This window comes from Durio zibethinus, chromosome 18, assembly GCF_047325235.1.
Source record: "Durio zibethinus cultivar Kanyao isolate XHJ-2024 chromosome 18, ASM4732523v1, whole genome shotgun sequence".
NCBI classification, from domain to species: Eukaryota; Viridiplantae; Streptophyta; class Magnoliopsida; order Malvales; family Malvaceae; genus Durio; species Durio zibethinus.
Window position 1 is genome coordinate 9,358,908 of NC_143179.1, and position 25,097 is coordinate 9,384,004.

Below are 25,097 nucleotides of genomic sequence, written 5' to 3' on the forward strand. Positions count from 1 at the left end.
TCAGAAGAGGGACGCAAAGAGAGACTGACAGAAGAGAGTGAGCACACGCTGGCAAATTGTATGAAAGGCATACCTTGGCTTGTGTGTGCTCACTTCGCTTCTGTCAGCTAATTCAGCTTTGTTCTGTGCTCCCTCACAAATCACAATACTGTATTTGTGTTATTTATCATATGAACATCCCCCATTCCCTCCTCCTTCATCTCTATCTATCTCTCAATATCCAGATGACACCTCAAGTTATATTTTTCCAGATGTTTTTGTTTACATCCAGTCCACATTTCGAGCTTTCTGGAACTCTCTTGCTCTTCGGATAAGCATAAGCTAGCAGAAAGAAAAAAGAGTCACTGCTCAAACAACAAGTACACCTGAAAAAAGAGACAGAGACAAGAGTGAGACATAAAAGAAGCAGCCCTTTTTTTTTTTCTTAACTACACTTCATCAAAGACCTTTTCTTTCTCATCTCCGAACCCTCTGAAACCCTTTCTTTTGCTTCAGACAGAGATTGAAATTCCCATTTTTGTAGGAGAGTTGACAAAGAGGAAGACTGTATTGTTGTTAAAGAGATCATAAGCAGCCCAGAAAGAGGGAGTAAGCGTGAATATAAGCTCTTTACTTATTGGGGGTTGTTATTATTAGTCTGTCTTTTTGTATTCCATTTTGCATTATTTATTGATAAATTTTTGCTGCTCTTTTTTGGGAATTATACATATTTTATAGGATTAAAATGACAAGAATTTTGTGATGGAGCATTGAAAGAAAAGCGTGACTTTTGATAGTCCTACCTTTGAAGAGGACGAATTGGCTCTTTGAAGGTACGTCTGGTCACTTTTCTCATTTTACTGGAAAGGTATCTTGGAATTTATTCAGGTTATCAGCTATTTTTGTTTTGTTTCCCTTTGTTTAAAGCCCTCTTCCCCTCTTCCTTTCCCTTCACTCATCATCTTCCTGTTTTCTTGGAGACCATGCAAGGTAAAAGCTGTCTTTGGCTTGTGTTCTTACTTCTGGTTTTGCCCTCAATCTGGCTCTGATTTTGGGGTTTTTTTGTTTTCTCCTGGTGTTCCTGAGTTTTGACCCCAAATGAGAGTCCAACAAAACAATAAAAGATGATAAATTGTTTTTTTCTTTTGTTTTTTGGTTATCTAACCACTGAAGCTTTTAACTATATTTGGGCTTTCAGGGTTTTCGATCTGGCACATTGGCTGTTTTCTTCGCAGTCACTGAAAAAAATTATGAGTCACTGCTCCTTGTGGTATATATAAGTAGCTATCTTTTTCCTATTTTCAGCAAAAATATGCACTATTTCCTTTTCATTATTGAAGGCTTGCTAGCGGTAAATTTCGTAATGCAGGTTAGTAATCGATTCAGTCAGTGGATTTTGCTGTAATTTGAGCTTTCCTCTTCATTCGAGCTGGTCTTTGAAGTATTTTGGTAGTAAATATATCCTCAATTTTTTTTTACACAGCACTTACCTGTGGGCATTGCAAGGCAACAAACTATTTCTGTTTTGCTCAGGTTAATCATTCAGGTAATGTTTTTCAATTTCCTTCAGGCTTGTTTTGGTTAATGCTGTTTTAATTTGCGGAACCTCTTTTGTTCAAATTTTATGTGTCTAATCTAGACGAGAACGCATTTCTTTATGTTGAAATTGAGATTTTGAGCCTATTCTTGAATATACTGATTAAATTGCAGCGACATGACTTGCTATTAAAGAGGATAAATGATCAAAGAATGAACAATAACAAATTGATAATTTAGCATGTAATTTAGTGGGAATAATATATAGCAGCAATTGCAGAATTTTCTTAAAATATCTTCTATTTCTTGCTGATTCTTGATGCTAATTATCAGTCAATTCAGTGACAACTAGCGATACACTAAATGGAGTTATTTGTTGCTGTTTGAGTATGCATATACTAATAACCTAATATTGAGTTCACAATAAGTTTTGATAGAACATTTGTTAAGTGATAATCAACAATTTGTTTGTTATGGACAATTGAATTTTTTATATAAATTAATAGGGCAATCATGAATTAATATGAATTTGTTTCTGTGGGCTAATTAACTGGTGGACATTATATGTTAATACATCACGATATAGTCATTGATCTGGCCGGCCTGCTAGTAGTAATTGAGTCAGCAGTTGTGGAGATATAGGACTCTAGGCTCATATTGAGTTTGAATGGCCTTTAATTTTTTTTTTTTTTTTTTGATGAAGCATGTCTACATTTTTTGCATACATTGTTGCAATGTTTTATGTAGAAATAATCATAATTTAGATATAAAACCAACCAATTCTAGAGAACCAAGTAAAGGGACCATATTGATATTGATGACCAACTTTGACTAGTGTTTGATATATAAATGACCATATACCCCTATATATTGGTTCAGATCTTGAAATTATCACTTGATTCGTGAATATTTTAAAATTGTAATGTTATAATATAGGTGGATTAGGTTATATATATTAAAAAGTTGATAAATTTGTCTAGTGAAAAGCTGAGATTTTATTTTTCATAATCAGAAATGATTGAAAGTAATCCAAGGTTAATTTTGATGCAAGTATATATATTACTCTTAATGTGAGAATGCTAGAATGAGATGAAAATTCAATTGCTAAGTATGATACTGAATTTATATTTGTATATATACTTTATGCTAAATTAATATGTATGGTAGTGATCCTAAGCTAACTTTATAATTTGTTTTTATTCTTATAATTTGGAAGCATATATAGAGAACCCTCAAGTCAGTCTTATTACATGGTTGTTATATAAATGGTGGTTATTTGATTGTCTTTAAAACCATGAGATTTTTGGTTTTTCTTGCAAGATAACCAAGAAATTAAATCCATATTCTGATGGTTTTTATTCAAAAATAATTGTTCGGGAAAAATTGCTTCTTGTAAGGTCCTTGATTTTCCATTAATTGTTGATAAGATTATGATGCACTTAAAGAAGCTAATTTTCAGTTTATGGAGCAAATATTATAACTAACAATGATAGATCATCCCTCTTTAACTTTGGTAACTTGTGCTGTTAATGGTTGTTGAAATAATATCATACCTGTGATTGTGACAGTTCTGTTAGGAATGAAAGTAGCAGCAAAGCATATTTGCATGAAGTGCAAACTCTTGTTTGATATATGTAGTGGTCAATAATAGGGATGTTGTTGAAGAGGTGGTTCTTGTGATGGTGATAGGACATGGTATCAATAGCTTTGGTTGTAGATGGCAGTGATTAGCTTTGGAGAATTAGGGTGACAATGCTGGCATTGTCTCAGCATATAGTGTTGCCTGTTATTTAGAAAAGTGCAATGACATTGTTGTGGGTGGAATTTGAACTATGTATATGAGTTTATTTATCTTGCAAGTTCAAGTCCAATATAGATTTTAGATAGGAGACTTAGTTGCTTTTTAACACCATCTTTACAGTTAATGAAGTGAATCCTTAATTGTTTTTGCTTATACATTTTCTTTAGATCTTAGTTAATAATCTATATGTTAGATTCAAACCATTACTAATTGTCATATTTCTGCAGTCTCGCGAACTTGTTACCCTAGATTTAAAATCATGAAAACATAGCTAATAATGTATGGATAGAGATTAAGACTACCATGGCAAGTGTCTTTCTGATTTACTAAGTTTATTAGATAAAAATCTTGAATGGCTTCACTAGAAAATCTGTTGTAGAAGTCTAGAAGTAAAAAAGTGAGATTTGAAATGCTATATGTTTGAGAAAAGGTTAAGAATGGTTTATGGTAGAAACTCATATATGTTTTGAGAAGAAGTCTAGTATTTACAAGATTAAATGAAAATTTTGGTGAAACCCAAATTATTATAAATGAGAGCTAAAATTTATATGATCTGATGAATGCCATATCCGGTTCCAAACTAAGACAGATGATCGATCTACTCTCCCAGAGAATTTGATTTTCTAAAACTAAACTGTTTCCATTGATTAATTAGTATAGTAAACAGGTTTTTCCAAGTTGTGGACATGCATTTGATCAGCATAGTAAAAAATTCCATGAATTTTCTTTCTCAAAGTTATAGCATTATCAAATGACTTGCTATTTCCATGAGATATAGAGCTTATTATTGTTAGTCTCCTTCATTTACCATGAACTATTAATAAATTCTGTCGGATAACATGCTTGATTATGTCCTTACTACTAAAATCAATGCAAATTATTTGAGTATTTGATAAATTAAAGTGAAATGAATTGATCAATAGATACATAGCTTAAACTGTAATTTACATTTCAAAAGTAGAAATAGATATATAGAAAAAGGCATGTTGCATTTTGGAGGTATCAAGTAACCTTTCTAGGGTCTAGTTATTATTTCCAAGTCTCACTTATTCTGTTGTTAAGTAGAATTGATATGCTGATCAAAGCTATCAAGCAATGATCTTACAAGGGTTTCTTTTTTATATATTTTTTTGGGAAATATGGTGCTTTCAAGCTTCAAAAGAAGACATTGACTGTACTGCTATTACTTTACTGGTTTAATAAAGGAAAAAACTACTTGATTTATATACAGGCTTGATGCTAAGGACTGTTACTTATGCAAATAAGTAAAAGTACTTGCTGATCTCATTATGATTGTTGAAAACTGAACTCTTGCTGTTTCTTTTCATGAATAAAAAACATATTGACCGCATCTTATAATCAAAATATCTGAAACCCAGCTTAGCTTAGCTTCCATATATTAAAGGCATAAGACTGTTATCATCACGTTCAATACATCTTAATTACGTTGTGACAAAAACTAGACTGGCATGGCATTTTTAGCTTGTTCTGATGTATCCACATGCTACCATGAAGTCAAGTTTTAATCTGGTTTCCTTTTATTTGGCTTCTGGAAAGACTCAAATGCAAAATACAGGTTCTGATGCGATTTCATCAAGGTTTAGTTTTTCCTTATTTACTGTTAAGTTTGGTCATTCTCTTTGATTCCAAAGACGGAAACAGAAGATGCCAAAAAGCTTTTGTACTTTTAACACATGAAAGTTTGGAATCATATGCAATATACAGATGGGTTTAACATGATGTCAAATGTCCTAATTTTAGTTAGGGTTTTGCTAAGGGCATTTGTAATGGAATGATTTTTGAAAATTTTCTTGTTCATGAAGTTTATAGGAGTTCAATGCCTAGGTATTACCTTGTCCTGCCCCATAGAATGCAATCTACCTTGGTTTATATGGACATATTTTTCCTTTTATAGCAATGCATGAAACTATTTCTGGTAGCCAATTTTCTTTTTGTTTTTTCTGTAAATTATATAGTACATTGGCTTTATTCTCTAGAAGTTGGAAACAAGGATATAACTTAGTGGTTTTCAGGCTTAAATTATTGCTTCTAATCTCCAGTTATTCGTCATTCTATTTAGTGGACATTAGATATGCCTTTTTCTGAATTTTCATGTTTATTTCCAGCTTTGCATTCTGAATCTATTTACCAATCTATTTGGTTAATTTGTTGAGTGTTGTACCACAATAACAAACAATGAACGATGTACCTGCAATTGTTTTTAAGGATGATTTTTAAAGTTTTCTGCAGATTGTGTTCCCATTTGGTTTGACAGTGGTTTCAGAATTGTAATGGAGAAGGAAATGTTCAATATGAATTCGAGTAACTCGCAATTTGCCTGGATGCATCTGATCAGTAATTCATCCTCGAAATTTGAAGGTACTGTTGAATTTTCATGGATCGATATGACTAGTGAAAAGCAAACTTTCTGGAGGCTCATTTCATAACGACAGGTACAAACTATGATCTTTCAGGGGGAGTTGGACCAAACCAATGTTGCAAAAGTTGTGCTTCAAGATGCTACTTGAAACCTATTATGTGAATGAAACAAGAACCAACTTGTTGACTTTCGCAATAAGTTTACCAAGGCTATTGGAATAGCAGTTGGAATGATGTGTTCCTGACAGGTTAGAAAGCTGTTTGTGAGGAAGAAGAAATTGAAGGTACTTGGGGAGATGCAGAGGGGAAGATTTTTATACCATGATTCATGTGTCACAGCCTGAGTTGCAGGTGTTAGAATTTAAACTTTAGATTTATTGAATGTTTCCTCTTAAGTGTGATTGCATAAATCAATTAAATTTTAAGTCTAATTTTATTTTTGATTATAGACTTGAAATATAATATACATTGGTGGGTTTGAAAATTTTTATTTTATAGTATTTGATTAAATGTCAAATATGAATCCTTGCTATATATTTGATGAACTTCAATTCCCTGTATTTTGATTTTGATTCTTTCAGTACCAACATTCCTTTGTTTCTCCTATTAGCTATTATCAAATTACATGTGGCTGGGGTTTGGATAGGCAGAAGAACAGGCTGAGGAACACCTTTCCCTCCTAACATGTTTCTTGTCTCTTGTAGTGTTTTGCTTGAATTAATGTGGTGGCATTTTTTTTAGAATGGTCCAATTTTGAGGCCCAAAGCATCTAGTTGATGGGGCCCCACCAAAAAGAGTTAAGGATCATAGGCTGATTATACTATCAAAGATGGGTCCTATAGGCCCAATTTTTACCATCATCCTCCATTTTAGTCAGACAAAACAAAATAGCATTTCAATTATTTAGGGTACAAAAGCTAAATCAACCAACCCCACTAACCAGAAATTAAAAACTGGCCCCCACAGATTAATTATTTTTATCATCAATTTTTTTAACTTATCAATAATACATTGGGTTATCATTTGTCTTCTTAACTATGATTGTAACATTTGGACCACTTAGGTAAGATTTTCCTTTACCAGGTGCAATTTTAAAAATTAAAATATTAACCCATAATTAAAATTTCAAATGTGGCTCAATTTCTTGGTAGTTAAATCAGATTATCAAAGAGATTATGGTTTTTGTTTTTAGTAGTTTATTTTATTTTTGAAAATAAAATCCTTTGATTTGTGAATTTGGACCTTCCATTAGGCATGGGCCACTCCAGCTCTTTAGCCATTAATTAAGAATTAGAGATAAAGTTACCAAAGAATTAATCATTCACTTCTTTGAATCTAATTAGGTACCTTGCCAACTTCAAAAAAAAAAAAAATCAAGTAGCTTACCCTATACATGCAAGACAAGATAAAGAATCTGAACTATAAATTTTCAAGAATATATGCATGCATTACCATACATATTATCATGTGATTATTGGCTCAAAAAATATATATTATCTTGTGATTAATTAAGTTATTAATTAACTTAGATTAAATTCTATTCGGTTAATTAAACCTGGTAGTATGAGGTAATGTTTCTTGTTTATATTGTAAAATCTTATATTAGTTTTTGCTGTTAATTAAATTTGGATTCAAACTCTGGTACTTGTAATCTTTTTTTCATTTTCAAAAAATTTATATATAATACATTGTTAGTATATAAATCATATAATCACACTTCATTAATAAACAAATATAAACCTTTAAAATAAATATACACAAATTAAATTAAAAAAAATTTACTCATTAATAAGGTGTTATCATCTGATTTACCTTATTAATAAGTTGTCATCATTTGAATAAAATTTATATATGATAATGTATTAAATATAATTTTTTTTAAAATACTATATTTTTTCTTATAAAAAAATAAAAGATAAATTTTATCTTATCAAGTATACCTTTACCTTTCTTCTAGTACTTGAATTTGAGATATAGATCTACTTAGATACGAAGTCTTTGGTACCATGGGAAGGAATCGAATCTCTTTTCTTTCTTACCTAAAATTGCACAAGGGAGTGGAAGTTGAGATGAAATGGAGAAGAAAAACATCAAAAGGAACGCCGCAGCCATGTGCCTGATCAAGTGGATCGGGAGCAGTTCTAATCACCACAATGTGATAGATGCTTTCCTTCAAATGAATGAAAACTTGGCCGTATAATGTCTTATTATTCCAACCTGACAGCAGTTATTGTCTATCCATCCCAAGTTGCTGTCAGATTTTTACTTCCGCTTGCAACATATAAGCTGGAACAAACCTTTCATTGGTTCTTATTCAGAAGCGCCCAATAAGACACGTCCCCTGAATACTAGACCATTTCTATTAAACATTTTAGTTTGTACATTAAAAAATACAGTGCAAAATGCAGATTCTTTTTTTCTATTTTTTAAAAATAAAATCATGGGTAGAGAGAGATACCGGTGTCAAAGCACATATTTGCTGTTTACCTGCTCGCATTGGGGAAGAACTTATATACCCAGAGTCATAACTTGACCGATTGAACCAATCCGTCCTGACGACCTCCACAAAAGAAGATAAGAGAGTCACGAGCTCCACTGATAGAACCCAGAATCTGATTCAAGCAACAGGAAGCTGGACCATTTCTGTAAGCTGCCCCACACCATTTACATTTACTTCATATATATTGCTCCAGGTCCCGGGCAGCCAACCTAACAGTTAAGGACCACAGAAAGAGGGCGGCCTGACACGGGTTTTGTTTGCGAGCGGTTAGAAATCAAATGGCGGCTCATGCTTGATTGTATGACAGATTCAAATTAATCCAAGACTTCCTTTAACAGTTTCATGGCAATTCACGACATCTAGAACATGGCAAACAATTGCATGTTCGACATTAAATTGAACTTCCAACTTCCAAGTTTCAACGCCCCCTAAAAGCAAAAGAATTACAATGACTAGTGCGTTAGGCTCTCCCTTGACTGATGCAAAATATTCTTTAGCTTAGGCGTCTTGAAACAGCTAAAAAGACCCTTAATCGGCATGATTGAAAACACAGAAAGGGCCTATCAACACCTAAAAAAGAAGCTTGTTCTTTTTCTATACGATGACTAATATGTCATAGCAGAAGCTTTCAAGGGACCCAAATGACACCCGCTGTATAATGTAGATCCTTAAAAAGTAGACAATGAACCAAAGGATTGAGATCTGAAAGACATGCGGTGAAACCAATACACGGCAAAAATAGATTTATAGTCACTGGTGGAATGGTAGGACAATAATTGAAAGGGAAATCAAACGACGTCAGATTTGAAGACCCTAAAATTGGAAAACGGCGTCTAGGTTTCTTTGGAATGAAATATGATGGAAAGATTTTATAGTTTTTTCTACTAATTTCTAGCTTTCAAGAGCCAATGAAGTGCTTTGTGAGCGGACGCCAGTGCGTGTGAGCAATGGTTTGATTAGCATTAGAAGTTGCAAATTTGGATAAGGCAATGGACCATTGAGGTTGCAACTTGGAAAATCAGGCAGCAATGCTTTGAAAAACCAAGAATTAGTGCTTAAATGGACGGTAATAAATATCACTATAATTGAAAAAAGGGGAAAGACACGTTGCAGAGAAAGATTGCAACTGAGGCAGTCCACTTGCACATATCAACAGAAACATGAAAACATCCGCATAAATGGATCTACAAAGATAAAGTTTGTCGGATGATTCACACGATTCATTGTGACCATATCACAAAGACGAAACCCACAAAGACATGATTGAAAATAATCAAGAACATAACATACTCTCTTTCCAATTTCCATCAAAACAATCACAACAGGAACAAGAACGCAATAACATCATCATCAAACAATGGTCTAGAACAGATAAATATTGAAACTTCCCACCTTCTAGTTATTTTTCCTTTTTAAGATCAAGCAAGCGTCGAGTTCTCGGCGGGCGACGTCCAGAGGATGTCCTTCAGCGCCGGTCGGAGATCTTTACTGCAAAACTGGTTGTACTCAAGGGTATCACCATGGTCTTTTTTAACTTCCACCACCAAAAGCGACGGCGTCACTGCAAATATATCAGCAGCAATCGCTAATTTCCCTTTCCTTCCACATTCCAGGCCCTGCAACCTCACTCTTGACTCGCTCTTCTTGACGCTGAACTTCACCGACTTGGCCACCTCCTCCAGTCTCGATATTACACTGCTTGCTGGCCTTGTTGTAGCGAATCTCAGCTCTTCTTTCTCTTCTCTCTTCTTCTCTTCAAACAAAGGCGACAAATCAAAGCCCTCAGACAAAGAAATGATATGGAAGGCGTTCAAAGTCTCAGGCTTGGATGATTTGTCACCATTGAACGCTTCAAATTCTAACTCTTCCTTGGTTCTAATGGTCTTGGGCATAGATTTCTTGAACCAAGACGAGTCCATGATCTTTGAGATGGTGATTCTGGTACTTGGGTTGGGATCTAAAAGTTTAGTGATTAATCTACGAGTTTCAGTGGAAAACCAAGGTGGGCACTTGAAATCGCCTCTGTAAATCTTCCTATACATGGCCACCAAGTTATCATCTTGAAACGGTAAGAACCCGGCAAGAAGCACATAAAGAATTACCCCACAAGACCAAATATCGGCTTTAGCCCCGTCATACCCTTTCTTCCCAATAACTTCGGGCGCCACATAAGCCGGTGTTCCACAAGTTGTGTGCAATAACCCATCTTGTTTCAAGTGTTCCGAGAACGCACTGAGTCCAAAATCTGTAACCTTCAAGTTCCCATCTTCATCTAAGAGCAAATTCTCGGGTTTCAAATCACGGTGGTAAACCCCACGGCTATGACAGAAATCGATAGCAGAAACCAACTGTTGGAAATAAACTCTTGCCAAGTCTTCCTTGAGTCGACCCTTGGCAATTTTAGAGAAGAGTTCTCCACCACGGACAAGTTCCATGGCAAAGTAAATCTTGGATTTACTTGCCATGACTTCATGCAACTCAACTATATTGGGGTGGTTCACCATCTTCATAATGGAAATCTCTCGCTTGATCTGCTCCATCATCCCAACTTTAATCACCTTCTCTTTCCCAACAACTTTCATGGCAACACTCTTCCCTGTATGAAGATTCCGTGCATGGTAGACTTTGGCGAAGGTTCCATGACCCAACATTCGACCAAGCTCGTATTTTCCATGAAGCAAAGAAGGGTGGTCACTCTTAGTTTTCTCCGCCATTTTTTAACCAGATGGAGAAAGCTTCGATCTTTTCTGATCTAAAATTTTTAATTACAACACAAAGATAGCATAAAGAAACAGAAGATTAAAAGCAGAGATTCAGATAATAAAGCGTTTTTTTTTCCCTTTTTTGTTACAGTGCAAGGAATCAGCCGTCTTCGACGTGTTTTCGGTGGCAATTCCTACCGCCGATGGATCGCTTACCGTGCCCACAAAGCTCAGGCCTTGTCAACGACGCCCTTCTCATCTCTCTGCATTCCCCACAGGGATTTTTTGGAAAAAAGCTTCTTTTTTTTTTAAAGCAAATAAGAAAGCTTTGCTCTATCTCTATTGTCAGGAAGCAGAAGCTATGCGGCTACGCCTTGCCCTTTTTCTTGGTTAAATGCATAAGCGTTCCAATTTATACATGATTTTCCAAGCACTGAATTCCCATTTTGTCCCTTAGTTTCATCCGACGGTTATGGACGAACACAAAGACTGAAATCCACATGGCATGATCTTAAAGAATTGTCGATTCTGAAACAGTAGATCGTGACAGCCAAGCTCCAATATTCGCTTGCGGTATTACGAGTGTGCCCTCCTCGTTTGTTCCGGAGGTTCTTAACAATTCCGTGGGGTCCACACAGTGAAGGAAAAGTGTGATTATTGAGGGTGTGATAACTTATGACGCCGTTCGATCAATGATACAGCCGACTGTAAAAAGGAAAAGATCAGAATCGAAACGAATATTTTGGTAGTTGGCTATGGACCGGTACGATGACACGTGTAAGGAGTAGGGTGGACCCTATGGCCCATGGGTAATGATAATCCCCTTTCTGTTTTTCGCAATTTGTGGGGTGAATTTGATAATTAAAGTGCGACAGAGGTCCCACCGAAGGTAAATAATTGTGATAAATATTGTATGGAAGAAAAAAAAAAAACTTATTTCTTTTGTTTTCCACGAAAATAATTCTGCAGAAATCATGTGGTTCAATTCTTTCAATTTTTTTTTTCTTTAAATATCCTCTCCACATGCAATTTCATTTTCACCCTTATAATTTTTTTTATATTTTAAACTGTTAAAAATAAAACTCTAATTAATAAATTAAAATATAATATTCTAAAATAACCGGAGAATTGGTGGACCTCGTTCCGTTATCACTTTTTCTTTTCCATTTTTATGGAATTATTATTAATATAAAATTAAAATTAAAATTATACTCATAATTAAATATTATATCTTATATAAAACAATAAATGAACAAAAATATTTGATAATGCTTGGTTTCAAAAATAGTTATTTTATGTCTTATTTTTTTGAAAAATTAAAAATATGAGTGAAAATATATTTGAATTAGAGTTAAGAATAGATCTAAAAATTAAAAAAATTTCTTTAAAAAATAAGTAAACATTCATATTTGTCGTTAGCTGATATTATTATATAATTAATCTAAGGCGCACCTGAGCCAAATTTTGATTGCAGAATCCAATCATCCAATTCATCACTTCAATAATTTATCTCTATGATATGAAGGAAAAAAAAAAGGAAAAATTCCCTGAGAAACTGCTAAAGAACTGCACATGGACGGATGTGCTGCTGTAGACTTGACCGCTGAGGCCATTTGGCATTAGCTCATTGGACAATGGAAGGTGGGGAATGTGGTGAATGACATCAGTCAAGTGCAGCATCGAACTCCGTTTTTGGCGGCTAGCCAACCTCAAACCACCAACCTTACATTGTTAATTAGTTGCATGCAAATTACTATATTTTGTTAATGAATGCTTCTAAAAATTGAATATAATAATTTAAAATATATTATGAATATAATATAAAAATAAAACAGTTCAAAATTTTAATAATAATTATATATAAATTTAATTAAATTAAAAATATATATTTTATATTTTTATATTAATATAAATTGTGATACTTAATTTTTATATAAAATATTATATAATATATAAATTTAAATATTTTATATGATATAAATATATAAATCGTCATATCTATTAAATACACTTATAAAATTAATTAAATTATTAAATGAGATATTTTAAAAATTAATGTTATGAATTTTAGTATATTTAAAAATAATTATTTAATATTAATTATTGTCATTAGACATATTAATATTTTTGTTCCCAAAATTCATATTACAATTAATAGTTTAAAACTTTTTTTAGTTATTGAATCAAAATCGTGTGTTTTTGTTTAGCTAAATTAAATTAAAAAGGATGTTCTTCTCTTGCTAATCAACCAACTATGGAGTAGAAAATTTGAGAAAGACAAAGGAAAGAAAGGAACGTACGCTGACCGGTTGTTTCTGGTTCAGGTTTGATTCAAAATTATTGGCAGTTTTTGGGTCCCATGTGCCATATGGTTACACTTGGTTTGTCTGTCTTTATTGTTTAGGCGTTGACCCCACCACACCTCCAAAGCTTGGGTTTGGGACACCGAATAGCAGAAAATTATTTGGAATCACATGCATTTTTTTGACGTCACGTTCCATCATCATTAATTTTAATTACTTTGTTTGATCAAAGTTTTAACAATTCATTTGGTCTATCTATTGTGGGAATGGCATCATTCGTCAAGCAACATCCATAATCTATCTATTCTTAAATTTTCTGTACCAAAATAAACATCCGAGCGTAGAAACTTTTTCAATGCCTAAGAAGAATTAGGAAGAGCTGGCCAAGAGAAACAGAGGGTGATTCGTGAATGGTTGAAGGAAAAATGGATGAGTAGAGTTCTAGAGGCTTTACTTTTTTAGTCATTTCTTCATTTCAAAGCTAAAATTAAACATAAGAGTAGCAGTTAACGACTGCCGACTACAATAATTAAAGGGATAAACTCCAAACGAAAACACAGGTGAAAGGAAATGGATAAACATCAATATATTTTTTTATTTGTTATCGTTAATCAAGTCCAACATTTACAATACAAGCATGATTTTGATCAATTCCATCTCTTATCTCCTACATTGAATTGAGACGGTTAAAATTTCCATTACAAAAAAGTGAAAAAAGATGTTGAAGTCTAAAGATGCAAGGGTAACGAATTCGATAAAGATGACGAGAGATTGGGATATCTAGTAATTGTGGCAATGAATGAAGGATTGGAAATCTGAAAATCTTGGTTTGGTGCTGACGAAGCTGCAAGCTGATAACATATATCTGTCCAACTCAGTCCATCAGAATCCACAGATTTTCCAAACTCTGCGACAAACTACAGGCTTCTTTGTTTGTTTTCTTGTCTTGGAGAATCACCAGATCAGTCTAGCACCACCCTCCCTTTTCTGCATGATGCTGCAGAATTGATGTCTGATCAAACCCCACTTTTCTTTTCTTTTTTCTCTTTTGTACCCCAAATTGATAACCTGACAACAAGGAAACCCTAAAAAAAATGGGGGTGCAACTTGGTGAAGACTCAATGAATTCAAGCCTTCCTTTGCATTTCTTATGGGGTACTGTCCTTTTTGTCCTGGCTCCTGATTCCTGAGGAATTAATATTAAAAGAAGGGCTTAATGTTAGAGACAGGATACATATGATCTCGTGAAATTAATTTGGTTGGTGGACATGAACAATGAACAAAGGAAATGGAAAGACATTCCCTATGGGTGTGGGATCCTCTTATAGTCTCAGTTTATAATTAAATTTTGTAAAGAATACAAATCCAGTTGTTTTGGCAGCCTGGTGCTTCCCAATGTTTCTTTCATGTTTTGGCTTCTTGTCTACGGTAGCACTGTTTTTTCATCATCTCCTTCCGATTTCTGATAATAAATCAGCAAAATCTTTTTTTATATAGCAAAAAAAGTTAAAAGGGAATATTATATATGTTCAGACTGCATAATTCAATGAGAAAATGACAGAAACATCAATAATTTATTGTTATATAATTTATAAAATAAGCATTATAGATGATTGTTATTTCTTTATATGAAAGCAATTAACAAGTTATAACTAGTAAGTCAGTCCCAACTGATTTTGACAAATTAAGCAATAATATTATGATATTTAGGCCTAAAGCATATGGTTTTGTAAGTTAGTATGTGTGTATATATATATATATATATATATATATATTATATTTTCTGAAAGAAAGTGTGTGTTTATTTTTAATTCCGCTTAGAAATTTTGTATTTACATGCATATAAAATCAGTCTTCATCAATTTTTTCACTTAGTGCTTTGCATACGTAAATCATTTGTACTTTGATTATCAGAATTAAAGCTATTATCAATGAAATTTAGTGACAGATTTTATTTATTATCGGCAAAATAGTATTACTAACTTAACTATCATAGATGAAAATTTTTTGTTACTAAATCTATTGTTACTTAATAGCGACGGAATTTTGAGTTTTACTGACAGAAATAAAGAGTTTTTTTTTTTGTATTGTTTGCTCATGCCTATGTCCACCTTCATTTGCAAACATTTTTTAGATTAGACTACCTATTGGACTTTATGCAATTAAATATTAATCACAATAAATGATCTTATTTTTTATCAATTTCGACAAAAAGTATAGGAGGCGGGGGGCTACCAATGATGTGATATAAACTTTGGACGTTACATGTATCCATAAGGAGGTTTTACCGTGAAGTGTTTAGACTATAAATCAGGATACGATGATAATGCTGTAAATTAAGCTAGTGATATCTAATAATGAATGTAGTAAACTTTATTCACTTTCCTCCGTTACTTTTTATTTTCCAAAGTGTGAAATATTAATCCAAATTTGTATATTCAATCTCACGTCAGATTTATAATTTGAGTTTAATTTATTTAATTCATACAATCATTTTTAAAAATTAAATCAAATCGTAATTCCTATAATAACAAATATTTTTCTCAAACATTTCTATGCCACTGTCAAATGCATCAAGATCTTTGATTAAGCAATCACAACTTAATTAGGTTAAAAGACAATTATTTTAACATACTTGGAGGGCCACATAAAGCAACTAGAAAGGCAAGTTGAAAGGAGTTTGAGATACTTAGCAAAATGGTAAAATATAAAATGATTAGGATAAAGAAGTATTGGAAAGCTAATATAATGAGAACCACACTATAGTGATTCAAAGGATCAAAGAGATGAAATGAACCATTCAATTGATTTCAAAACGTCACCTTTTTTGGCTGTTTTACATTTATTATATTCATTCTTGAATTAAAAAATTCTGGGTTTTTATATGTATGAAAAATAAAGAAAACTAGGGTCATGAAGTGCAGAAATTTATTATTGGGTAAGATGAATAAGAGATCTATATATTAATTATATATATATATATGTAGGGCAAATTTGTTTTATTCTTTACTTAATAGAACCACAGAAGGATAAACAAAGGAAGAAATGAGAGAAAAAAGACAGGTTTATCTAATTAATTCTAGTTCATTAAGAAAATTTTGCAGGCCTATCTTCTGCAAATTAAGCCCTTCTGTTTGGAAATGGGTATTGCATTTTTTTCTACTGGTCCTAATTTTATTGCCAGTTCAACATAAAATCAGTGGAATTTGTACTTGTTTGGTATACATTGTTGAGTCTTGTCTTAGTCTCCTGTTTAATTTTTTTTTTAGCTTAATACTAAAAACTGAGATTTTGGGCTTAGACCATGGAAACTACAACTTGTCTCAACAGAAGACAGCTCTCATTGGTGTCCTCTCAGCTTTGGGAGCCAGCTAGTTTTGTATCTCGCATGGAATGTTTAATTGTTCAACAGCTTAATCTCGATAGTTACTTTGACCTTTGAGATCAATGGAGTGGTTTCTAACAGAAATTATAATTATTCTCAAGAGCAACATGTTATGTACTTAATTTTTCCATGGAACGAGACTTTTCGTTTGATGAATTCAGGTTTGAAGGACAGAAAGAAAACTCCACATGACCTGAAAATTATGTGATCCAGTGATTAAAGAACTTTGTGAAAAACCCATCGCTGCAACAGGCTACAGAGTTCTTTAATAATTCAATTGAGTCTTTTCAAACAAATTGATTAGTAGGCCAATCTAGTTATGGTTGTTAGTATTTGATAGGTCCCTCCTATAGTTGAGCAGCAGAAGCTGGTCAACCAAGAAATTATAATCCAAACTTGATATAACTGATAGTATCAAACAAAGCTTCAACAGGTGAAATTTTCATTCCAAAAGAAAAATAAGCCAAAGTTGGTTAACAAAGCTCTTATTACCTAAGCAAAATGAATAACGGCTGAAGCACAAGGTCAGGGAGTGCAAAATGATAGGTTGTATTCTTGGGCACATGTCAAAAGCTTATTTGACATGTTGAAAAACAGAGGCTTCAAACAAGAAAAGTCCCGAACTTATTGCAATGGAATTAATTCCTTGATGACTCATCATTTCATATATTTCTTGTTGAACTTGAATTCTAGTTTGTTCTCGTCAGACTATGTACTAGAACAGGGCAGGGAGTGCCTTACGTTTTGTATAAAAAAATCAAAACTATACAAATCATTTACAGTTGTATCAATTGGAATTTCCCACAGTTTTCTTCTTGTTCAATCTTTGAAATTGATGCTTTTAAAATTATATTTCTGAGGCCAAAATTGAAGGGAGTAGCGGGCAGGTAGTCTCCAGGAAACCTGGACTACTGTGATTGATTGCAAGGTGACAATGTAAGTGAAAAATAAAATTGACAGCACTGAAAGGTGCTTGGAGAAAAATTTCAAGCAGCCAGGATGAAAAATTGGAAGGGAAAATGTCGCATGCCAGAGAGAGTGACTACTCCAACATTCTGGTTGGTTCAAACCTTATCTTCTTGTAAATAAGCTATCAAGTGGCTGCTCAATTTAACTCTTCTAACCAAGAACGATAAAAACATCTACTTACCAGCTCATTTGATCTATTGGTCTTTATATAAACATGACTGACTGGGGTGATTGGGATCTCTCTGGAACCCCCCCTAAAACGTCTTCTAATTTACGTATTCGACAAAAGGTTTTGGCCAACATAAACTGGGATTAATTATGTCTGTTGTCCAGCTAAAGTGTTGAAGGGCTATGGATTTTGAGTTCGACTCCTTAAAACATCTGGAGGGTAGATGAAATGCATAATAGATTAGCCGGGGAATTGATGACAAATAATTTCAGGTGTAAAGGAATGTTTTGAACAGCTTGAAAATGCTTTTATTTCTGGATAAAGTTTTATGAAGGGGAACTCGATTCCAATTTTTGGTGCAACAGAAGCACAACAATTTGGAAACTCAATAAATGCAGTGCGCCTGGTTGGCACTTGGCAGTTGGATTATGTCAACTTCAAGGAACTGAAAAATGTTGGTAATGAAAACCCTGATTCAGTCACAGCGTCGCAGGCTGGGGTTATATCAGGGATGAAAAGAACAATCTTAATTTTCAGTTCCATAATTGTCCGCATAAATGGTTGATGCAAGACCTGAAGCTGTTTCATGGAGTTCATATAAAATTTGTATGCTAGTATTCTTGTATTCTTCTTGTACTTTTACGCCTGAGCAGGATTGGTTCCATACTTTCATCATCTTCTTCTAGATTGTTCATTACTACTATCACCATGTGTTCACATAAAGGTTTCTTTTCCATTATAATCAAACATCAAATATCGATTGTTTATTGTCATGCTGGCCTAGTAAAGTCACGTAAACCAAACATGCATATTTACAGCCCCAAAAAAGAAGAAAATATATTTCTATAAAACTATGTATTTAAAAATATGAAAGACAAAAATGAAAAAAAAAAAAAAAAAAACAACTTGGGACATGTTGTCATGCGAACACTTAATGTAGGCATGGCCCAAAGCTCACTCTTAGGATCCTTTCTTTACTTTAATTTGTTCTACTCTAGATGGCCCAACCCCATGTCTTTGCCTTCCCGTCGGTTCTTGCAGCCCAGCTTCATCCCCCACCCAATCATCTGTCACCATTGTTTGCTGATAGCATCGGAGGGCCACAAAAAGCATGAATGCTACACAATTTTAGACAAAAAAGAAAACCCATCAGTTGAAACAATTTTTGCCTAGGAAGGTAGTTTTGGAATTTGCTGAAAAGTGAAGCCATTTCTCTTGATTACCTGCCCAAATGCGAGCAACAAGTGAAGACATGTTCCAAACCAGGATGAAGATGGCCACTGCCACAGCCTTTTTGTGTGTGCATGAATCCCATGCATCATGAAAGCATCGAATCCAAACTTTTCCTTCATATTCACATACATTTAAAAAGTTTTAGATCATTTTGAATTCGGGTTTAAGAAATAAGAATATATCAAATCAACTCTTTTGAATTTGCAATACATAATTTCTTCTCATTACGCAATTTCAATGCAGCCAATAAAATAAGATTGGGAATTTTTTATTGGAAAAAAAAAAAAAGAAAAGTCTACCCTATTTGATTAAAATTGATTACCTAGCTATAAGTAGACGCTTTAGGCCTATCAACATAATAGATTAAGCTATCTTAACTACTTACTCCTATAATATTAAGCTAAAAATGTTGTTCCAAGCTTTATGAAAGGGATGATAAAGGTTTTGGGTCCATTAAACATTTATCAAAGAGTAGTACCCATGAAATCTAACCCCCAAGGAGACATCATCAGATCAATCAAAGAAAAAAAAGAGCTGTTAAATTAATCAGACGAACAAGATCTTAAAGATTAGGTCATATGTGGGGGCGTCCAAAGTGTAATGTGATTGATATATTAACGAAGGAATGAATAATAGAAGACAAAACAAATGATGGGGATTTACCGTATGCAGTTAACTGGTGGGAATAAGAAGAGCAGACTTTTGGGACAGTGAAAACGCCAAAAAAGCCTGAGACAGTCAGCACAACCATGCGTTAGTTAAAAGTGAAAGAATTTAACACTTCTGTTCTCAGTAGTTGTAAAAAGGAGACAATCCATTGTTGTGTGTCTGATTACAGAAATGTCTTTTCAGAAAAAGGGTTTTTTTTTTTTAAGAAATGTTTTAAATTATAAGGTAAAATTTATGATTTCAACCAAGCAAACTTACCCAATTTAGCCATTTTCCAGATAGTTATGGAGCTGCCACACCTGGCCAAAACAAACAGCAGCAATGCCAACTGCAATTGTCCCAATTGATCAACTTTTTTTTTTAAATGAAAATGAATAACAAATGCTTGGAAAAAGGAAAATCACCTTCATTGTAGTAGCAGGATCACCAGAAAAGAGTGCCCTGAGTTTTAATAAGAACTCATTCAAGTAAGGAAGAACCAATTTAAGTAACCAAACTGCTTCATCTTCTCCAAGAACACAGCTTGACTCATCTATACCCACAACTCCCCTGCATTGTTATAGAAAGAAGATAGAAGGTTAAAAGAATTTATTAAAACTCATTAATTTATAATTAATGGCATCTGATGCAGGGCATTACCTGCAGATGATTGATCTGTAAACGAAGATGGCCGCAAGGTAAACAAGTCCCAGATAGGAAATTACAGAAATACAGCTGTAGAAGCATTGATCAAGCAGAGTTTTAGCAATGGACACTGTTTTAAAACAGAGGAGGTTGAAATTGGGAAAAAAAAAGGGTAAAAATCCAACATTGAAATTAGTGTTTCATTGACAATTTTGAGACCTGAAGTTGAGGTCCTGGGTGTAAGAGGACGAGATAATGATCAATGTTCCCATCCCAAAGACCAGTGCCGATTTGGATAAGTCTCTCCACATTACTAAATCAACTGAAAGATTAACAAATACACACAAGAAGAAGAATAAAACAAGTAGCAAAATATGAAATTCATTGATTTTTCCAAGAAATAAAATCTCTTCTCACCTAAATTCTGCAATTTGTTCCGAGTCTGTGGGAACCTCTGGTAATGGTAATCATCTGAGACTAAAACTAATGGAAATCAATAAGGTCAGAAACATTCAGAACTTAAAAAAAAAAAAAAGAAAAAGAAAAAAACAATGAAAGAGAAAAGTACACAACAATGTTAATCTCAATAAAGCATCAAATAGAAACACACACTTACAATGAGTGGATTTTGTAGGTTTTATTGGAGTTGTGTGAACTGAAGTAGCACGCTTTACAACTGGTGGAAGCTGCTTATTCACAGTTGAAGAAAGTGCAGTTTTGTTATGGAATTCGCTAATTTTCTTCACTTCATTGACAGCTTTTCTAGACTTATCTTCGTGGAACTTGTTCACTTCATTAATGGCTTTGTTGGGTTTTTCTTCTGGTAATTTCTTCAATTCATTAGCAACTCTGTTAGGCTTCTCCTCTGGTACATTCATTTCCTTAATGTCAAAGCTCTTCTTTTCAATCCCAACCTCAATTTCCTCTTCTTCCTCGTCATCATAAAATTCTTCATCATCTTCATCTTCAACTCCATCACCATCATCAACTAATACTTCAGGAGATGATTTGACTATATTTCCATAGCTTGTACTGCTTGAAATGACCTTTTCTTGGCAGACATCAAACTCCTTACAGTTCTCCTCAGACTCAGTTTCAACTTGGTTCTTCTCATTTTCTTCATTGGAAACATTATTCCCCTCTGATTGATCATCCAAAACCAACACTTCATTCTCCTCTGAATTCGACCTCCTCAATTGAAGTGAATTCTCATCATATCTGTCTCCATTACCAGACAGATCTGAGGCCTTAACTGGGTCTGGTTTTGCCTTCCTTAATTGAACTGAATTCTCACCAGATTCAATAACATCTCTACTCAGATCAGCAGACCTTTTAGGAACTTCAGATCTTGGCATCTCCAAATGAATTGGGCTTCTCCCAGTTCCATCAAAAGACTTGCTAAGGTCCCTAATCCCATCAGGTCTTCCTTTCTTGACCTGAACTGGAGTCTTCTTAATTCCATCAACAGACAAGCTCAAATCTTTGCAATGTTCCTCGGATCTTCCTTTAGGTACCCGAATTGGGCTCTTCTTAATTCCATCAACAGACCCACTCAACTCCTTGCACTGTTCTTCAGTTTTGCCTTTGGCAATCTGAAATGGGTTCTTCTCAAACCCTTCAAAGATCTCACTTTTCCAAGTCTTTCTCTTGCCACTAACAGCCACACCGCCAATAGTCTGGCCGTTCTTCAAGCCCAATTTTTCATTACCACTCTCACTATTTTCTTCTCCACTGAAAACCTTGATTCCACCTTTGACTTCATCAATCTTCATCCTAGTTTCCCACACTGACCCTGCAACAACACTGCCCTTAGCTCCTGCTCTTCTCCTACCACTCAAATCCATCTCTTTCCTCCTATTTATCTTACCTTCTTTTACCCTTTCTTAATTCCTTTGCGGTACTTGAGTACTACTGTGACGTGGATGTTAACTATTGGATAAGAGGCTTTAAGTTGAAGAAATGGAGGTCGGTGGGATGGAACCCTAGCTTTTCCTTTGCAAAGCTTTTGAGAAAGAAAAACAGGAAGATAAGAGTGAGTTGCAAGAGACGGGGGACCGGGTTTTCCTTTCCCCTTTTTCTCCTTCGTTGTTGTTTCTTTCCTTTTATTTAATGTCGGGTTCGGCTACCGGTGAGAAATCTGAGATACAGACTTGGCGGTGTTAAAAGATTTAGGGCAGTTGCTAAAGGATCGGCCCTTTTCCTTTTTCTCTTTTAATTTTTTTCTATTTTTCTTAGGGCCATTTTATGGCCTTACGGATAAAATAGATATTTTATGTCAGAATGTGAGTCATAAATAACATTGGTTAGAAATATTGTATTAAGTTCATCTGAAATATCGAGATTCATTACTTTCGTTTGTTATCTAAAAACATATGAAAATAATGATTTAACACTTTCTAATTAAATTATTAATTGTAAAATTAAGTTGAGCTAATAATGTTGACCCTAGTCCTATCATTTAGAATTTAAGTTATTCAGACGAGACACTCTCATCCTCCGTTTATAAGTAGCTCGTCTTTCATATACTATTAATTCAATCTTCTCATATATATATACTTTCAAATTTTTTTTTCCTCTTCCCAGATATCGACTTAACCATAACACAAATATCGTAAAGACTTTTGACTTTTGCTATTATCCGATTTTTCATCTTGTGATTTTAAGCTTTTACGTTTGTTAAAATTAGCTGGGGACCAACATTGGGACAATGTCTTTACTGACAATGATATTAAAAAAAAAAAAGAAGAGAAGGCTGTTACTCGAAGAGGGTTTCTTCTGCTAATTTTCTTTGGATCTGAGGCCAGAAAAAACACTTGGTTCAAAAAAAACTGCTAGTTAATCCCTGGCGTAGGCCTCTAAACTTGGCCAAAATTTTGTGGCTTTTGTGTTTTAAGGTGATAATAGCAGTAGCTTTGTTGCCTCATAATCTTTGTGTTCAACCCTTCTTATGGTCTAATTTTTATCCAGAATCATTTTCCGAAGAACAAAAATCCCAACACCAAAAGATAAGTGAAAACAAATATGTTCCTGTAAGCCAACACAAAATCCTATGGTTCGGTCTGTGAATATTGTCATTATCAGGCCTTGAGACCCGTGTTTTGGCTTGGTTGATTAGTCTTCAATAGAATTATGTGGCAAGTTCCAAAGAAATGCTTGACTGCTGAATAAAGGAGAAACACATGTTTTTTGCTTTATCCAAAAAAAATCCAAGTTGAATTGATTCAAGAGAATTCCTCGTATAAATATATATATATATATATATATTAACCCATGAATTTTGCTTTATCCAAAAAAAATCCAAGTTGAATGGGTTCAAGAGATTTCCTTATATAAATATATATATATAAATGTAAATTTTAAAATGAATAATGATCTAATTAAATATTTTTATAAATTTTTAAATTAATAAATTTATTTTTAGATATATATTACTTTTATTAATTTTTTTAATTTAATTTAAATCAATTAAAATTAAAAATAGAGTTGATGTGAAATTAAATTACTTAAAATTTTAAAATTTTAATTTTAAAGTTATTAAAAATAATTAGTTAAATTATCCTTAGTAAATGTTTTTATAAAACTTTAATTTAAATAAAAAATTTTTTATTATTAGAATAAGATCTTTATTATCTAATGGAAGCTGGAATGGAAGTAATTCACTAATTAAACCTCTATGAATCTGTTTTTGTTTTTTTTTATTCCAGGTAAAACTTCCTTAACGTATCAACTAAGATAAGAAAAGTTTTATTAGACAACCTTTGCTTTTTTTTTTCACAAATGAAAAGTTCTTATAAATTTTTAAATTAATAAATTTATCCTTAGATATGTATAATTTTTATTAATTTTTTAAAATTTAATTTAAATCAATTAAAATTAAAGATAGAGTTCACATGAAATTAAACTGCTTAAATTTTTAAAATTTTAATTCTAAAAATATTAAAAGTGATCGCCTATAACATCATTGCTAACTGTTTTTATAAATTTTAATTTAAATGAATTTATTTTATTATTAGACTCTTTTTGTATAATTTGATAAAAGAAGTTTTAAAAGTGATTGATTAAGATATCCTTAATAAATTTTTAATTTAAAAAATATTAAAAGTGATTCATCAAAATATCATTAATAATTTTTGTAAATTTTAATTTAAATAACTTTTTTATTTTTAGATTATTTTTTATAAGTAAAATGATTTTTCTTATCAAATGATTCAGTGGTTGAATAATCTAATGTAAATTATTCTAAATAAAAAGGTATTAAGTGAAGTAAAATTAATTATTTTTGATGAATTCTTTTAAAGTGTGACAAAATTTATTGAAATTATTTTTTAAATGTGTTTATTCCAAAGTTATATTCATTTATGAAAATTTCTATTTGTTAATGTTGAAAATGAAATCATTATAAATTGTATATGTTTATAAAACAGGTTTGATATTCTTAAAACTGAAATTTTTTAAGAAAACATGACAAGGATCAAAGTTAGGAATTTATTTTGTTTTATTTTTTAAAATTATGTAGTTTAATATTTTATATAATAAAAATTTATGTATAATAAAATTTTTAAAATAAAAGAAAATTTGACATTTGAATTGATAGAATATACAATTACATTAAATTAATGAAAGTACAAATGAAAAATTATTCTAAGCAAAAAAAATGAAACAAAAATTGATTAATTATACATAATTATATTATCGTCATATAACAAAGAATGTTAGTGCTATATAATGTTTTAATGAAAAATATATAAATATATTGATTTATATATTTCTTTGGGATTAATATAAAACTTTTTTATATTGAGAAACATTGTATACTCATTTATTTTCTCTTTTATATTAGTTGAAGAA

The 25,097-nt window shown here is 32.7% G+C and overlaps 1 protein-coding gene, 1 long non-coding RNA gene and 1 pseudogene across 6 annotated transcripts; 1 reads left to right on the forward strand and 2 right to left on the reverse strand.

Annotated features, from left to right (window-relative positions):
- Positions 1-1,211: 1,211 nt before the first annotated feature.
- LOC111299356 (uncharacterized) lies at positions 1,212-5,699 on the forward strand. Its single transcript, XR_016329789.1, has 3 exons — positions 1,212-1,348; positions 1,463-1,525; positions 5,567-5,699. It is a non-coding gene; the product is annotated as an uncharacterized LOC111299356 (long non-coding RNA).
- Positions 5,700-9,243: 3,544 nt separating this feature from the next.
- LOC111299358 (CBL-interacting serine/threonine-protein kinase 6 pseudogene) lies at positions 9,244-11,279 on the reverse strand (annotated as a pseudogene). The gene has a single exon (XR_016329788.1). The product of XR_016329788.1 is annotated as a CBL-interacting serine/threonine-protein kinase 6 pseudogene (transcript).
- A 7,157-nt stretch (positions 11,280-18,436) lies between these two features.
- Positions 18,437-22,512, reverse strand: LOC111299357 (uncharacterized). 4 transcript variants are annotated; one of them, XM_022894503.2, is made up of 9 exons: positions 20,866-22,512; positions 20,667-20,732; positions 20,469-20,571; positions 20,265-20,339; positions 20,030-20,174; positions 19,884-19,953; positions 19,620-19,685; positions 18,947-19,069; positions 18,437-18,841 (listed from the first exon to the last, which is right to left on the reverse strand). In XM_022894503.2, the coding sequence occupies exons 1-9, from the start codon at positions 22,091-22,093 to the stop codon at positions 18,684-18,686; spliced, it is 2,034 nt and encodes a 677-aa protein (XP_022750238.2). In that variant the 5' UTR covers positions 22,094-22,512; the 3' UTR covers positions 18,437-18,683. The 4 variants fall into 4 exon arrangements, 3 of the variants coding, with proteins under 3 accessions (XP_022750238.2, XP_022750239.2, XP_022750240.2); XM_022894504.2 differs by having other exon boundaries at positions 20,667-20,726; positions 20,866-22,482; XM_022894505.2 differs by having other exon boundaries at positions 20,667-20,720; positions 20,866-22,428.
- Between the last annotated feature and the right edge of the window lie 2,585 nt (positions 22,513-25,097).

Coding starts and splice junctions, on each gene's coding strand:
- LOC111299357 (XM_022894503.2), bottom strand. CDS start 22,093: ATGGATTTGAGTGGTAGGAGAAGAGCAGGAGCTAAGGGCAGTGTTGTT. Junction 20,175..20,264: donor TACAGATCAATCATCTGCAG/GTAATGCCCTGC, acceptor ATAACAATGCAG/GGGAGTTGTGGGTATAGATG. Junction 19,070..19,619: donor CCACCAGTTAACTGCATACG/GTAAATCCCCAT, acceptor GTGAATATGAAG/GAAAAGTTTGGATTCGATGC.